The sequence below is a fragment of the Suncus etruscus genome, chromosome 14, assembly GCF_024139225.1.
Source record: "Suncus etruscus isolate mSunEtr1 chromosome 14, mSunEtr1.pri.cur, whole genome shotgun sequence".
In the NCBI taxonomy this organism is placed as follows: Eukaryota; Metazoa; Chordata; class Mammalia; order Eulipotyphla; family Soricidae; genus Suncus; species Suncus etruscus.
The window spans coordinates 47,536,315-47,552,489 of NC_064861.1; the positions used below are offsets into that span (position 1 = coordinate 47,536,315).

Genomic DNA, 16,175 nt, shown 5'->3' on the forward strand with positions numbered 1-16,175 from the left:
ATAGGGTTAAAAATTTGAACAGTCTAGAAATCTAGGTCTTTAGTCATTTCTTTATATTCTTTTGAATTAGGAAATTCACCTACTTCAAACCTGTAACTTTGTTAGTTCAATGGCCTTATGACACCAAGACTTAGAGATATAAATCCTACTCAGTATAATTGGTGTGTAATATATATATTCTTGAAAATTAGTAATTTCTGTATATTGTTGGGGAAATTTTCAGCTAGAATATTTTATTTCCTGAGGTTATTTGCCCTAGTTCCCTCTTTGAATAAAATGTAAAAAGTGGTATGTATGGGCCCGGAGAGATAGCACAGCGGCGTTTGCCTTGCAAGCAGCCGATCCAGAACCAAAGGTGATTGGTTCGAATCCCGGTGTCCCATATGGTCCCCCGTGCCTGCCAGGAGCTATTTCTGAGCAGACAGCCAGGAGTAACCCCTGAGCAATGCTGGGTATGGCCCAAAAACCAAAAATAAAACACACACACAAAAAAAAAAAAATTGGTATGTATCTATATTATTCTCCTTATTAGCTAAATCTTGTCAAACATTCCCCTCATGCCAGACTAAAGGTGTCCATGGTTTGAATCACTATGGGAAAGAAGTCCTTAAACACACATATGTATATGTTATATGTATATATATGTATACATGCATTTTTTATTTAGTGTACTTGTAGAAGATTTCTGGAGATAATTTTAGATGAAAAGCAAAATAGAAGAAAGTTAGGTTTGCAAAATTGTAAATTTTACAGTTGTTTCTTACTTATGAAATTGCCAAATTACTGAAAATTAATTATGAAATTGCCAAATTACCAAAGTACCATAGTTTTTAGTACTTTATTATATTGTCTTTTTGTGGCATGATCTTATTTATTAAAATTGTACTTTGAGTGTTTTAACTTTACTTTGAGTGTTTTAATCAAGTTATAAGCTAGAGACTTTTCATTTTCCTCTACATTATCTGCAGCCTAAAGTAATTTGTTTACCTTCTTTGGATATCAAGCTTATACAAGATGATTTTTTTTTTTTTTTTTTTTTTTTTTTTTGGTTTTTGGGTTACACCCGGCAGCGCTCAGGGATTACTCCTGGCTCGATGCTCAGAAATCGCCCCTGACAGGCACAGGGGACCATATGGAATGCCGGGATTCGAACCAATGACCTTCTGCATGCAGGGCAAATGCCTTACCTCCATGCTATTTCTCCGGCCCCATACAAGATGATACAAGATGATTTCGAGCCAGATGATTTTTATTGGGGTGTGGCCCGAAAACCCAATATCCCAAGAAAAAAAGCCAGATGATTTTTATCAAATTGTCTTATTCATAATTGATTGACTTCCCAAAGGGAAGTATTGTATTGTCTAAAGGAAATCAGTGGAAATGATATGGTTCCTTTAAAGTAAAAATAAGCCTTATTAAAACTTTTTTTGTTCCACTCAGTAGTGCTAATTCATTTTATGATAGCTTTGTGATGTAAATAAATTACGTAGTTTTAATTTTTTATTTTGGTAATTATAGAAAGTAAAATAAACCTCTAATTAAAAATTGTAATGCTTTATTTACTCTATAAAGTTCTGCCTCCTCTTTGACTTCTTTGCAATAATTCATTATACCATTTTGTGATTTGTTTTTTCAAGTGATATTGATGTTTGGGTCCCAGAACCAGACCATTCAGAAGTTCCTGCCGAATGGTGGGATTTTGATGCTGATAAGTCACTCCTAATAGGAGTGTTTAAACATGGTAAGTGAGAGACATGAGGTAGTTAATATCTTTTGTGCATAGTATATTTCTTCTAGTTCTATTCATTTCTATTTACATCTTTATTACAGTAAACATTTTATTATCAAATCCATGGTGCCAGGCATATACTATCAATTTATCAGTCACTGTTTCCTCATGACATATGTGATCTAATGGGCTTAGACATAGTCTCACATTGCTTTTCCTCTCAGGAGTAGTTTCTATCTGAAATGTGTTTTATATGTGCTTATATGTTATTGTTTTTTCTCTTTTTTCATTTTGACTGATGAAGTTTAATTTAAACTTGAATTCTAATTTTTATTTAATTTTAATATTTAATCTAGACATGTTCAGATTATGTAATATTTATTATGTCTAGAAAAGATTCTCCACCTATATTATTTTAACATGCAGCTTTTCTATTCCAAGATTCATCTTCCAAAACCTGAGGAATTCTTATTTTTTAATTTCATTTCACTTTTATCATTGATGGTCTCCCCAGGTTATGAAAAATACAACACTATCCGAGCAGACCCAGCATTATGCTTCTTGGAAAGAGTGGGAAAACCTGATGAGAAGGCAGTTGCAGCAGAACAGAGGGCGAATGATTTTATGGATGGGTGTGTGCATTTCAGATTCTTGAATTCTCCATGTCCCTATTGGCATCAACATATTCTCCACCAATAATGATTGCTTTTAAATAATGTATAGTAGTAAGAGAACAAGAGTTTATAGTCTGAAAAAGATGCTGTTACTCAAATAACTTAGCACTTGTCTATGATCAGTTACAAAATTAGACCTGTCCTGCCATACAGCTACTGTTTTTGAGGATTCTGATTTCTCCATTCTTAATGCCATAAAATTCTAGGGATACAAGGGGAAATCAGACTTAAGGATATACAGTTGAAAACTAAAAATTCTATATATTAAATACAATAGTGTATATTATATTTATTATAAGATCTTTCCTTACCAAAAGAGAGAAGTAAATCTGTGATATGGCTAATTAACAATAATACATTTGAAGTTTGAAGAAGGGACTAGAAAGAAGAGAGGTTATAGTGCTTGCCTTACATGTAACTGACCCTGGCTTGATCTCTAGCAGCACACATGGTCCTCTGAAACTTTACTAGAAGTAAGCCCTGAGCACAGATTAAATATAGCATACACACACCAAAAAGGGGGCGGGGGATCGAATGTTGGATTAGGTGTAAGTTAGAGCTATCTGATTTCTCCATGAATTTTTTTGATCAGATGCATTATCAAATATGACTTGCGCCCTTGTTATTTGAGAACAGACTTAATTGGACCTTTGTAACAGCCCAAAAAAGTTCTTAGCTCAGGTTCTCTTTGTTCTCTTGAGAACAAAGTTGTCTTAAGTCCAGTACAAATAATTTTGGCATTTGTTTGGTATTTTAACAGAGATGTGGAAGATCCAGAATATAAGCCTGCCCCAGCTCTCTTTAAAGATGATATAGAGGTATGCATTAGATATAACTTTGAAGCAACATCCTAGCTTAGTCTAATGATTTTTTTATTTGTTTGATTTTCTTTGCATTTTTTCCTATACACAGCTATATTTTACATACACAGCTATGTCCTACTATACACAGCTCTCATGTTTATTAGCTAAACTCATAGGCTTAGGGTAACACATCACCAATAATCATTCTGAAATTTGCTTGATCTCTCCTTTCTAGACAAACTGAAGACTGGTTTGAACATATGGGTGAAATGGAGCTTGCCCATGTATTACTTTAATAGAAACTAGAAGAAACAGTGTCCAGATTTAAATTCCCAAGCTAAATGAGAACTAGATACTAATATTACACATTCATAGAATTTTAGGAGGTTTGTCTTTTCAAATTTCTTCCCTTGATGCTGTCATTTGAAACCCCTTCTTCCAGGGCTTCATACATATTTGCAAAGCGGTTTTTGTTCTGTGCTCTTATCTGTATCTACAACCCAGAAGGTTTGAAGTAGAAGAATAGAGGAATTCTGACCTTTTTAAAGTATAGTTCAAGTACTTTAAAAATTCAAAGGGAGGGGCCGGGCGGTGGCGCTAAAGGTAAGGTGCCTGCCTTACCTGCGCTAGCCTAGGACGGACCGCAGTTCGATCCCCCGGCGTCCCATATGGTCCCCCAAGCCAGGAGCGACTTCTGAGCGCATAGCCAGGAGTAACCCCTGAGCGTCACCGGGTGTGGCCCAAAAAAAAAAAAAAAAACCAAAAAAAAAAAATTCAAAGGGAAGGGGCTGGAGAGATATCTTGGAGGTAGGACATTTGCCTTGCATGCAGAAGGAGGTTGGTTGGAATCCCAGCATCCCATATGGTCCCCAAGCCTGCCAGGAGCGATTTCTGAGCATCAAGCCAAGAGTAACCCCTGAGTGCTGCCAGGTGTAACCTGAAAACAAAAACAAAAAAAATTCAAAGGGAAGTTTGTGAAGATACATAGAAAATAATCTGGAGTGAAAGCAATTATATTAAGAAATAAATAACTTCTGGGGGCCGGAGAGATAGCATGGAAGTAGGGTGTTTGCCTTTTATGAAGAAGGACAGTGGTTCAAATTCTGGCATCGCATATGGTCCCCTGAGCCTGCCAAGAACGATTTCTGAGCGTAGAGCCAGGAGTAACCCCTGAGTGCTGTTGGGTGTGACCCAAAAACCAAAAGAAAAAAGAAAAGAAAGAAATAACTTCTGTAGTATTTCTTGTGAAATTATCCTAGATGATGGCAAAAGAACTTAGATATTGATACTTAATATTGTGCAAAAAAAATAAGTCTTTTTTTTTTTTGCAAGTATTGATGGTAAAACCTGATATATAAACTCAGATCCTTAGTGGACAATTTGTTATCTCAAGATGAGCTCTGGATAAGAGTGATCTCTCCTGGGAACTCAAAGCCTTAGGGCTGCCTTCTCTTAAGATTATAGAATCATCCTTATGTTCTTATCTGTATAGCCCATTAGATGAACCATGAGCCATTAAGCCAAAAATTTATATACGAAGGTGTTCTGGGGGCTGGAGCAATGTAGGTCATTTGCTTTGCAGGTGGCCAACCCAGGACAGACTCCAGTTTGATTCCTGACATCCCACATGGTCCCCTGAGCCTGTCAGGAGCAATTTCTGAGCACAGAGTCAGGAGAAATCCCTGTTCACCACTGGGTGACTCATACACCCCACTCCTAAATAAAAAGATGTCTGACCAGGACTGGAGAGATATGTAGTCAGTATACAGCACTTGTCTTGCACACGGTCAAACCAGATTCAATCCCTGGCATCTCATATGGTCCCCTGAACACTGCCAGTTGTAATTCCTGAGCCCAGAGCTAGTAGTAAGTCTTGCAAGTATTGTCCAAACAAAAAATCAAGAGATCTTGATGATGGTGTAGCTCAGTGATGATTATATGTATGAAGCCCTGGATTTAAACATTAATACTATATATATAAAATAAACAGAAGAGACCACTTAGCACTACCAGGGTAGACTCAAGACTCCTGTCACTGCCCTGCCCAAACAATATCCCAGCATTAAACCTAAAGTATGGAACCATTGAACCCAGTTGACTTGAGTTGTCCATGGATCCCCTCACCACTACTGTATATCCTTACAAATAAAGTTATTAGAATTTAAAACTCAGCAAACAGGCTCAACATTAATGCTAGATTAAATAATACCTTATGAGAAAAGAAATTCAAAAGATAAAGAAGAGGTAGGGAAGTAATGAACAGAGGTCAGGGCTTGAGTTATATTAGTGCTTTGGGAGAGTGGTATAGCTATATATCCAAAGCAGACTTAACTACACTGAAAACATGAGATCTTAACTCCCACTGAACTTTGCAATTTGCCTTAAAAGGTGGCAGGCAGGGGAGGGAGATGGGAGCATTGATGATGGGAATTGACACTGGTGGTGGGATTGGTGTTGAAGTATTATATGCCTAAAATTCAGTTGTCAATGACTTTGTAAACCATGTTTAAATAAAAAATAAAATGCTGGGGCCAGAGTGATAGTACAGCAGGAAGGGCGTTTTGCCTTACATGTGACTGACTTAGGTTCCATCCCTAGGATCCCATGTGGTCCCCTAAACCTCCCAGGAGTAACCCCTGGTTACTCAGGTGTGTCCCCAAAACAAAAGTGAAATAAAATAAAATTCACAGTTGAGGAGATCTCTTCTAGTTTTAACAAGTTCAATTCTACTAATGTTGCTATTAGAGTGGGTAATTAAACTGAATGCAGTTTATGCATCACAAAGTAAGTATGAATAGTGGGAAAGGATAAGCTGGAGGACCATTGTAGAAGCCAAGCAATTTGTGAATCTCCCACATGCTCGGTTTGATGATCCAAATTGTAGGTGTATGTACAGTTCCTTTAGTTAGTAAATAACATTATTTATATAGTTCATAGTGTATCTTTATATTCTCAAGGATAAGAACTTTTTGATACTCACATATAGTTTATATAAAATGTTCCCATGCTGAATTTTGAAAATTTGCTTAGAATATCAGTAAAGAAGCCCCTCTTAAAGAAAAAGAAATTCATTAGATATCAGGAAATCATACCTAATGTAGAATGATGAATTAGTTTGTACAATTTAAGAGAGAAATCTTTAAAAGCAGGAAAAGTTTAATCAGCTGTGATAAGTGAATTAAAATAAATAGAAGTGGGGCCGGCATGGTGATGCTAGAGGTAAGGTGCCTGCCTTGCCTGCGCTAGCCTAGGACGACCTAGGTTCGATCCCCCGGCATCCCATATGTTCCCCCAAGCCAGGCGTGATTTCTGAGCTCATAGCCAGGAGAAACCCCTGAGCATCACCGGATGTTGCCCCAAAATTATTTATTAATTAATTAATTAAAAAATAGAAGTTTGCTGGTAAATTACAAAGTCAAGTGTACAATATAGGATTAGCCATTACTTCCAAGACTGTGATACCTGCCAAGTAATCTGCCTATTACTAGTGCTGAGAACCTGACCTTTGTAAATTGGATAGCAACTGCCTGCTGGATGGCAAAAGAGTTGCTTGTGCCACACCAGTTTAGTTTGCTATTTAGCTTCATCCTCTATCATTTTTTCAGAAATATTTCCAGAGAAATGTCTCACTGGCATTTGACTTTATTAACAGATTCCACTCTTAAAGCCCCCAGAGGAAAGGTTGTTGAAGAAGGAGGATAGCCAGTGGGTGCTAAAGAAGCTGCCTACCCTGCAAGAGCAGCAGAAGTTCTCACAGAAGTCAGATACTCTGCCACTTGACTTTGATCAAGTGTAACTTCAACCTATAACACCACAGCAAAAAGAATGTAATTCCTAGCACATACTACAACTATGTGCCCCCCGGTATCACAACAAGGGAGGAAAAATAAATATAAAAGACAGCAAAATTCTTTTGTCCTACAGTCTGTGTTTACACAGTTCAGTTCCTTCTACTGACCAGCTATGAAAAATTACATTAAACTCGACATCCATTTTCATATATCCATAAGACAATTAGAGATGTGGTAAATCTTTAACCAGCATAATGGAATATATGTAAAACTATTTTAGAGACAGGATAGCATAATGTCTAAAAAGAGTCTGGAAAGCATAAGGGAAAAGACACAAATTCTCAGACTCAAAAAGTAAAGGAAACCCTGACAGAATAAATAAAACTAAATCAATCCCCTCTAAATCATTCTGGTGGGACTGCAGATAAACCAAACAGAAGGACCATGTGGAATGCAGCCAGAGGAGAAATAGACACCTACAAAAGAATGATGATTATTCTAAATGTAAGTCCTAGAACAACAGAAACTAGTTGTCACTGAAATAAATCAACAATTTCATGAATTTGTGAAATTTACGGTAATAATGGAGTTCTTCCATTGACAGATTAGAAAATATATGTCATCTAATAGGCAGATATCTAAGAGTTCATATAGAGAAAAGAATTAAAATAACAGCAATAAAGCCTAGGAGATATTTATAATTTAAACAAGGATTGTGGGAGGGAGAAATTGGCCCAAGGATAATCATAATAAACAAATGGTTTTAGTAATAATGACTAGTCTGAGTATAAAAGGGATGAGAATCTAGACTAAACTTTTGTTATTGTTAAATTGAATTACTAACCTTATAATATGTAAAATTATATTATTAAAAAGTTTCTATTATCAAAAACTTGATTCTCCTATCTATATCTTTTTTTTTTCCCTATCTATATCTTAAGCCAATTGAGATAAGTTTCTGTTTTCTTTTAAAAGGATGATGTTTCTTCACCTGGAGATCTTGTTATAGCAGATGGAGGTAAAAAAAAATGCTCGTTCCTTTCCTTATTATTACTATAAATTAACGTTCCCAGGAAATCAGAAAGCAATAAACTATTATGCTTTTATAATTCAAATGTATGTGAAATTTTTATGGAAAAAATGTAATGGTAATGGTTGTAATGGTAGCATTCAGACTAATAGAGAATTTAACATTTTTAAGATACTTGCTGAATTTTATAGATGCCTTAATTGTAAGGCACGGTTATTAAACTTATGTCATTAAAGTATAATAATACATGTAGTTTTTTTATAAGTTCTCTATATATTTTTGGAAACATTATTTTTGTTTTTTTTAAGGGCTATGCCCAGTGGTGCTTACAGGCTGTTCCCAGCTTTGTTTTGAAAATTTGCTCCTGGCAATATTTTGGAGACTATGCAATGCAGGGGGTTCTTACATGCAGAGCATATATTCTCGCTCATTGAGCTATCTCTAGAGCCATAACTACTTTTGAAATGTTTGATTTCTATTAAATTGGAATAAATTAATGTAAAAGGATTTTGTTAGGAATTTTTAACTTCTCGTGAATTTCTATTTATCTTGTAATTTATGTAAGATAGTATTACCAACGAGTAACATATATTTGACTTGGAAATACCATAGTGGTATTTTCTATACAAGTGAATCTCTCTTTAAATATATAATGTGGTGACCTGAGAGATAGACTAGCAGGTTAGGTACTTGCCTTACATGTTAGCAACCCAGGTTCAATTTCTGCACCACATATGGTCCCCCCAAGCCCTTCCAGCAGTATTCCCTGAGCACAAAAGTAAGTACTTAGCACAAGGTAAAGCCACATAACAACAACAAGAACCAAGAAAGCAATAGATAACGTAGTGAACCTTTGTTTTCTGTTACCTTCTTTGAGCTGCTTATAGTGTTCTTGGATGTTTTCAGGAAAACTTTTGTTAAAGGATTTTGGTCTTTTTTTCTTTACAATCCATTTAAAAAGAAAAATTATTTGTTTTAGGACCATACCTGGGTGCTCAGGGGCTATTCCTGGTGTTTGCTCAGGGGACCATATGCTGTGCCAGGGATTAAACATGGGATCACTGCAAGTAAGGCAAGCTCCTTAACTGCTCTGTTATCCCATTGATAAACCTGCTTGCATACCTATTCCATTTGCAGTTTTAGAAAAAAACAATCTTAAACAGGGAATTTTTGCCATTCATATAAGCTTCATGACAATATCTGATTAACTAGTTTGTTTTTGTGTCTTTGTAAACTAACGTGAGTTTCTTTAAATGTAGATGGTCAGCTGATGGAGGGGGATAAAGTTTATTGGCCTACTCAGTCAGCTTTAACCACACGTTTAAGGCGTCTCATCACAGCTTATCAACGTACTAATAAAAACAGACAAATCCAGCAAATACAACCTAGTTTCTCAGTGCCTGCCAGTGTAATGCAGCCTCTTTATGAAGAAGCTACTCTTAATCCTAAAATGGCAGCCAAGATAGAAAGACAGCAAAGGTAAGACAGTGGCACTGATTTTTAATATGAAACATCTAAATTTCATTGTTCATTCTATAGTATGTTAAAATGAGATTATTTCAGTTGCATAAAATATATGTATAGGTATATAATCACATTAAAGTGTTCTATGTTCCTACACATGCATAAGTGAATGCTTGTACATATATATACATATTTGTGTGTATATACATATATACATACAGATACATGGTAAATCAAATAAAGGTTCCTGACTCTTAGAATTATTTATCGTACTTTGTGCTTAATTATTCTGGTCATGTTTCTGAACTGAGAAATGAAGGTGTCAAGAAAACTCAATAATTAATAAGGGAAAGTGAATTAAATTATTTGAAATGTGTTTCTTATTTTTTATTGTAAAAGTTATAAAGTAAAATTATGGAAGACAATTCTATGCATGCTTTATACACGCTTTATACCTTTGAGTTGAACTTTTTGCAAGAATATTAAGAAGATAGGCAAGCTTCTCTCCTCCCTAAAGCCTTAACTTCTTAAAAAAGATAGTATATAGGGGCCGGGTAGGTGGCGCTGGAGGTAAGGTGTCTGCCTTGCAAGCGCTAGCCAAGGAAGGACCGCGGTTTGATCCCCCGGCATCCCATATGGTCCACCCAAGCCAGGGGCGATTTCTGAGCACATAGCCAGGAGTAACCCCTGAGCGTCAAACGGGTGTGGCCCAAAAACCAAAAAAAAAAAAAAAAAGATAGTATACATGGATGCAAATGACTAGCAATAACTTTGCCTCATGTTTAGCCTGAGTCCTTAGATGTTCTCTGGAAGATAAATCTTCTTTGTTTTATTTGCAGCCCATTCATTATAATAGGAATTTAAACTGAAACTGAGATTTTTAGCTATCTTAGAAATAAATATATAATACTGCCTACTTAAGTTATCATTGCATAACAACACATACCCAACATTTCATCATCAGTATTTTATTTCTCCTAATTCAGTATTGTACTTCTGTTTCTCTCTTGTTGACTAGAAAGTCCAATTTGGCCTACTAATTTGTAGGTAAGAGTTAGAGTCTAAGGAGCATTTGGAAAGCAAAAGCAAATGTTTCTGATTGCTCATTTGTCCTCAGCATTTACAAAGATTCACTTCTACCATCTATTGTTAGTAAAAAAAAAAAAATATGTATGGGTCAATCACTAAATCAAGATTTAAAGGAAAGAGAAATAGATTGCAACTCAATAGGAAGGATAACTGAATTTTTGCCTATTCTGTCACATAGGTCTTTCAGATCTGTATCAGTCTTCCTAAAATACTAGTTTTACCTTGGTACTCAGTGAATCTTTAGTACAGTATAAAGTTTAAGTTCTTTTTTTTTTTTTTGATTTTTGGGCCACACCCGGTAACACTCAGGGGTTATTCCTGGCTATGTGCTCAGAAGTTGCTCCTGGCTTGGGGGACCATATGGGACACCGGGGGATCGAACCGCGGTCCGTCCAAGGCTAGCGCAGGCAAGGCAGGCACCTTACCTTTAGCGCCACCGCCCGGCCCTAAAGTTTAAGTTCTTACACCTCAGTTCAAATTCTCTTCAATTTAGGTTTCTCATAAATTTCTCACATTGTAAATGTGCAAAAAAGAAAAAAAATTACTACTGTTTGGCAGAAAAGAAGCATAAGTCAACTCACAATTTTAATATTCTTACAAGCCTGCCATAGATTTAATTAATCCTTTAAAAGGCTTGAAATATTTCAGGTTTACTATAGTCATTATGCTCAACATTATTTTAGTGAAAGATATATCATTTTTCAGTGTTGCCTTTTTTTTTAATTTGATTCAATACAGATGGACAAGAAGAGAAGAAGCTGACTTTTATAGAGTTGTCTCTACATTTGGAGTGGTATTTGATCCCAACAGAGGGCAATTTGATTGGACAAAATTTAGAGCTATGGCTAGACTGCATAAGAAAACTGATGATAGTTTGGAGAAGTATTTGTATGCGTTCATGTCTATGTGTCGGAGAGTCTGTCGTCTTCCTTCCAAAGAAGGTATTTATGTAATTTTTCCCCTTGTTTTTGTCAAGCAAAACTATTAAAATCAGAAACTTCATAATTTCGATGTATAATTTTTTTATAATACTAAATCACTATATTAATTTTGCTTTAAAAATGGGCTCTGATGGTGCTGGAGAGATAGCACAGTATTTGCCTTGCAAGTGGCCAACCAAGACTAGACAGTGGTTCAGATCCCGGCATCCCATATGATCCTCACAGAGCCAAGAGTAATTAAGCCTGTGCGCCGCTGGGTGTGGCCAAAAATAAAAAATAAAAAAGAGATCTAAAAAGAATGCTGGTTAATTGTTCAATTCTGAGAAGATAGCCAGTGTGGGTTTTTTGGTTTGGTTTGGTTTGGCTTGGTTTGGTGGGTTTTTGTTCTTTTGTTTTTTTAGTATTAAACTGATTAAGGGCAGGTAGAAAATACAGGATAGCTTTTGATATAAGAAATGTGCTAGGGGGCCAGAGAGATAGGATGGAGGTAAGGCGTTTGCCTTTCATGCAGAAGGTTGGTAGTTCGAATCCTGGCATCCTACATGGTCCCCTGAGCCTGCCAGCAGCGATTTCTGAGTGTAGAGCCAGGAGTAACCCTGGAGTGCTGCTTGGTGTGACCCAAAAAAAAAAAAGAAAAAAAAAAAAAAAGAAATGTACTAAATGTCTTATTCACCTGAATATTACAAAGAATGAAGCTTCCAGTAAAAACCCATTATAAAGTACTTTAATGTGGGGAGATTACTCGGGACTTTTAAAAACAGCAAACCTCACCTTCCCACCCCCCAAAAAATAAGCAAATAAAACAAGCTATGGCACTGGGGTGATTCCAAAGCCTATATTGAAATAACTCCTATTATCAGTGCTCTTAGTAACGTTAGGCTGCAAGCAGTTATTTTTGTTATTTGTTGAAAGCTCAGCTTCCTGCTCTGATTTCATAGTAAAATATATATACATATGACATATTTTAATATATTAATGACTTATTAAGGTATATGGGTGGCTTATTAAATTACAGTAGATTTATTGTTTGGTGTTTTGGGTTTGTTTTTTGTTTTTGCTTTGTTTTGTTTTGTTTTTGCTTATAGTCCATATCAAGCTATGGTCTGGGGCTTACTCCTGGCTCTGCGACTTAGGGATCACTCCTAGCAGGGCTCAGCCCCTAGTAAGGGCTTATATATGTGCTGGCTAATGAACCTGGATCACCTATATGCAAACAAGCACCTTACCCACTATGCTATCTCTAGCTCCTTGTTTGCTTATTTTAATTTCATTTCCTAGGTTTTGTTGTTAGTCCACTAGACATGATTGCCCAAATACTAGCTGGTATCAGAGTAGATTTTAGCTTTATTTGAAGTCTATTGTTAGACCATTAATGAGTATTAAATAGCAGATAAGGCAGAATACAGTATTTATGATTTCACAGCGGTCCTTGCTGCTTTTTCATTGTTTGCTTAATTTCCATCAGCAATATAAAATTATGAATGAAATTAACACTTTTGATTCTAGGGTTTTATGGGAGCCACACCCAACAGTGTCCAGAGCTTTCTTAGGGATCACTTCTGGCGGGGTCTGGGGGACCATATGAGATTCGAGGAATCAAACATGGATCAGCCCCGTGCAAGGCTGTACTATTTTTCCACCCTTAAATCCCAGTCTTCTTGGAGCCCAGAAGGCCTAAAAAGTTCTATTTGAATATAACAACCACACCTGTATTTATTCCCCTTGATTAGACCATGGTCCCCTTCTGACCTGTTTCCTTTCTGTGGATCCCTATTACTTCGTGCCCCCTACTATTCACCATGGCCCCCTATTTCCACAATTCTATGTGGTGCCCTCAAGATATCCTGGAGGCCCACTAAGGACTCACTTAGTCTCCTGTTTAGAAGCATTGATCTAAACAACTGTAATAATTAGGATCTAGCAATCTGGTAATTTTTTGAAAATGTAATAAATTGAAAGGAATACTTCCAGTATGCTTGTTGGGCACAATATAGCCTTTTACATCTTGAATGCTTCCACTTTCTTCTTCCACATTTTTTTAACTTTTTATTTCGAACTATTTTAGAAAAATTGCAGAATACAGCGAGTTACCATATAACTGTCTCTCTCTCTCTTGCTGCATCACCTAAGGTTAAAATTGACCGTAGCCTGGGGCCGGAGTGATGGCACAGCAGTAGGCAATTTGCCTTGCATGTCGCTGACCCGGGATGGACCACGGTTCAATCCCCCGGCGTCCCATTTTGTCTTATGAGTCAGGAGCGATTTCTGAGCACATAGCCAGGAGTAACCCCTGAGCGTCACCGGGTGTGGCCCAAAAACCAAAACAAATTTTTTTTACCATAGCCAAATTATAGGTTAATTATTATATTAGGAAAGTCTACTAACATTTGTACAATACTATCAACTAAACTAAATAAGTCTTACCAGTTTTTCCACAGATAACCTTTTTGTGCCAACATTTCATATTGTATTTGGCTTCCTTTTTTCTTTAGCCTCCTTTTATCAATTTGTGACTATTCAATAAAATTTTTTATCATAAATGATATCCTTGAAAGCATTGATTTATGTTTCCATATATCTCTTATTTGTACATGACTTATATTTACCATGACTGGATTGAGGTTATGCATTTTTGGAAGAGTACCACAAAGACAATGTTCTATCTTAATATCTTGGTGTTTTGTGACACATATATTGTGTCAATATATGACTACTGTTTTTTGGTTTTGTTTTTTTGGTTTTGTTTTTTTTTTTGTTTTTTTTTTTTCTGGTTTTTCGGGCCACACCCATTTGATGCTCAGGGGTTACTCCTGGCTAAGTGTTCAGACCATATGGAACGCCGGAGAATCGAACCGCAGTCCTTGGCTAGCGCTTGCAAGGCAGACACCTTACCTCTAGTGCCACCTCGCCTGCCCTGTATATATGACTACTGTTTGATGTTGCCTTTATTGCATGATTAAAGTATTTTAAGCTGATTCTTCAGTATAAACTATATTTTATATATAACATATTTACATGTAATATATATCTCCTGCAGATAACTGTTAATATTGAGATATCCTTTTAGTCATCAAACTTTTTTAATTCATTGACTATTGTCCATGACAGTTTAGGGGGTACTTTTTTGTGGGGGGGGGGGGAACCACTTCTGGTTATGCTCAGTAATTACTCCTGGCTCTCCACTCAGGAATCCTGGCAGTGCTTACTGGACTATATGGGATGCTGGGTATTGAACAATGGATAAGTCCACCATTGTGCTACCACTCTGGCCCCTGTCCACAAGTTGAATTTTTACTATAGAATTCTCTATAAGAAAGAACCATTACTTCTCCCTTGTGTACTTAATCAGTTATTACTGTCAGTATCAACTCATAGGAACCCAATGCTATATCTGTCATTTTTTTTTTGATGCTCAAATTGTTTCAAAATTAGCAATTAAGTGCTCCCTTAGATGGCTATGTTCAGGTTTTTTTTTTTTCTCGCTGTTTTAGTACTTCTCAACTGTGGGCATTTCTCCTCAAGCTAGAACCTCAGTATATAGTATCTGACAGTTATCCCTTCTAAGTACACTGTAGTTCCCTGAGCTACCTTGGTATGGTTAGAGAGAAGTGGACTTATATTTATGGATATTATTTAATAGTTTTAATTCTTTTTTTTTTTTTTTTTTTTTTTTGGTTTTTGGTTTTTGGGTCACACCAGGCAGTGCTCAGGGGTTATTCCTGGCTCCAGGCTCAGAAATTGCTCCTGGCAGGCACGGGGGACCATATGGGACGCCGGGATTCGAACCGATGACCTCCTGCATGAAAGGCAAACGCTTTACCTCCATGCTATCTCTCCGGCCCAATAGTTTTAATTCTTTAATATATACATTAGTAAAGACACATGGTGTAGAGAACATTTTTAAGAGTAAATTCTCTATGATATTTCCTTTTTTTTTTTTTTTTGGTTTTTGGTTTTTAGTTTTTGGGCCACACCCGGCAGTGCTCACGGGTTTCTCCTGGCTGTCTGCTCAGAAATAGCTCCAGGCAGGCACGGGGGACCATATGGGACACCAGGATTCGAACCAACCACCTTTGGTCCTGGATCGGCTGCTTGCAAGGCAAACACCGCTGTGCTATCTCTCCGGGCCCAATATTTACTTTTTATATAAAATTTTATTTTATTGAAACCATTGTGATTTACAAAGCCCTTCATAATTGGTAATATTTGCTTTTGTTTTTTTAAAATGTTAATGTTTTTAAAATATTTCCAAACATATTACTTGGTTTATTTTCAAAAGATTCAGTTATTGTATGATGTAATCTGATTTTTACTACTTTTTGTTTGTTTGTTTGTTTTTGGTTTTTGGGTCCCTCCCGGCAGCGCTCAGGGGTTACTCCTGGTTCTATTCTCAGAAATAGCCCCTGGCAGGCACGGGGGACCATATGGCATGCTGAGATTCGAACTACCGTCCTTCCGCATGTAAGGCAAACTCCTTACCTCCATGCTATCTCTCCGGCCCCTGATTTTTACTGCTTTTAAAATCTTTTATGTGTCTCCTTGTTTAACAATATTAAATAAAGAAATTCTGGAAATTATACACTGATATTGAGTATCAATATTTTTTGTTTTAATTTGTAAAAACAATAATTCTGAGATTAATATTTTTTTCTTC

General features: G+C 36.5%; 1 protein-coding gene across 3 annotated transcripts in view; it reads left to right on the forward strand.

Moving 5' to 3' along the window:
* CHD9 (chromodomain helicase DNA binding protein 9) overlaps positions 1–16,175 on the forward strand; it is a 244,561-nt gene that overhangs the window by 202,138 nt on the left and 26,248 nt on the right. For all 3 annotated transcript variants that reach the window (XM_049786049.1, XM_049786050.1, XM_049786051.1), the window contains 6 exons: positions 1,638–1,741; positions 2,244–2,361; positions 3,164–3,221; positions 7,973–8,015; positions 9,287–9,506; positions 11,319–11,521. In XM_049786049.1, the coding sequence (XP_049642006.1) occupies positions 1,638–1,741; positions 2,244–2,361; positions 3,164–3,221; positions 7,973–8,015; positions 9,287–9,506; positions 11,319–11,521 (746 nt within the window). The remainder of the gene's footprint in view (positions 1–1,637; positions 1,742–2,243; positions 2,362–3,163; positions 3,222–7,972; positions 8,016–9,286; positions 9,507–11,318; positions 11,522–16,175) is intronic.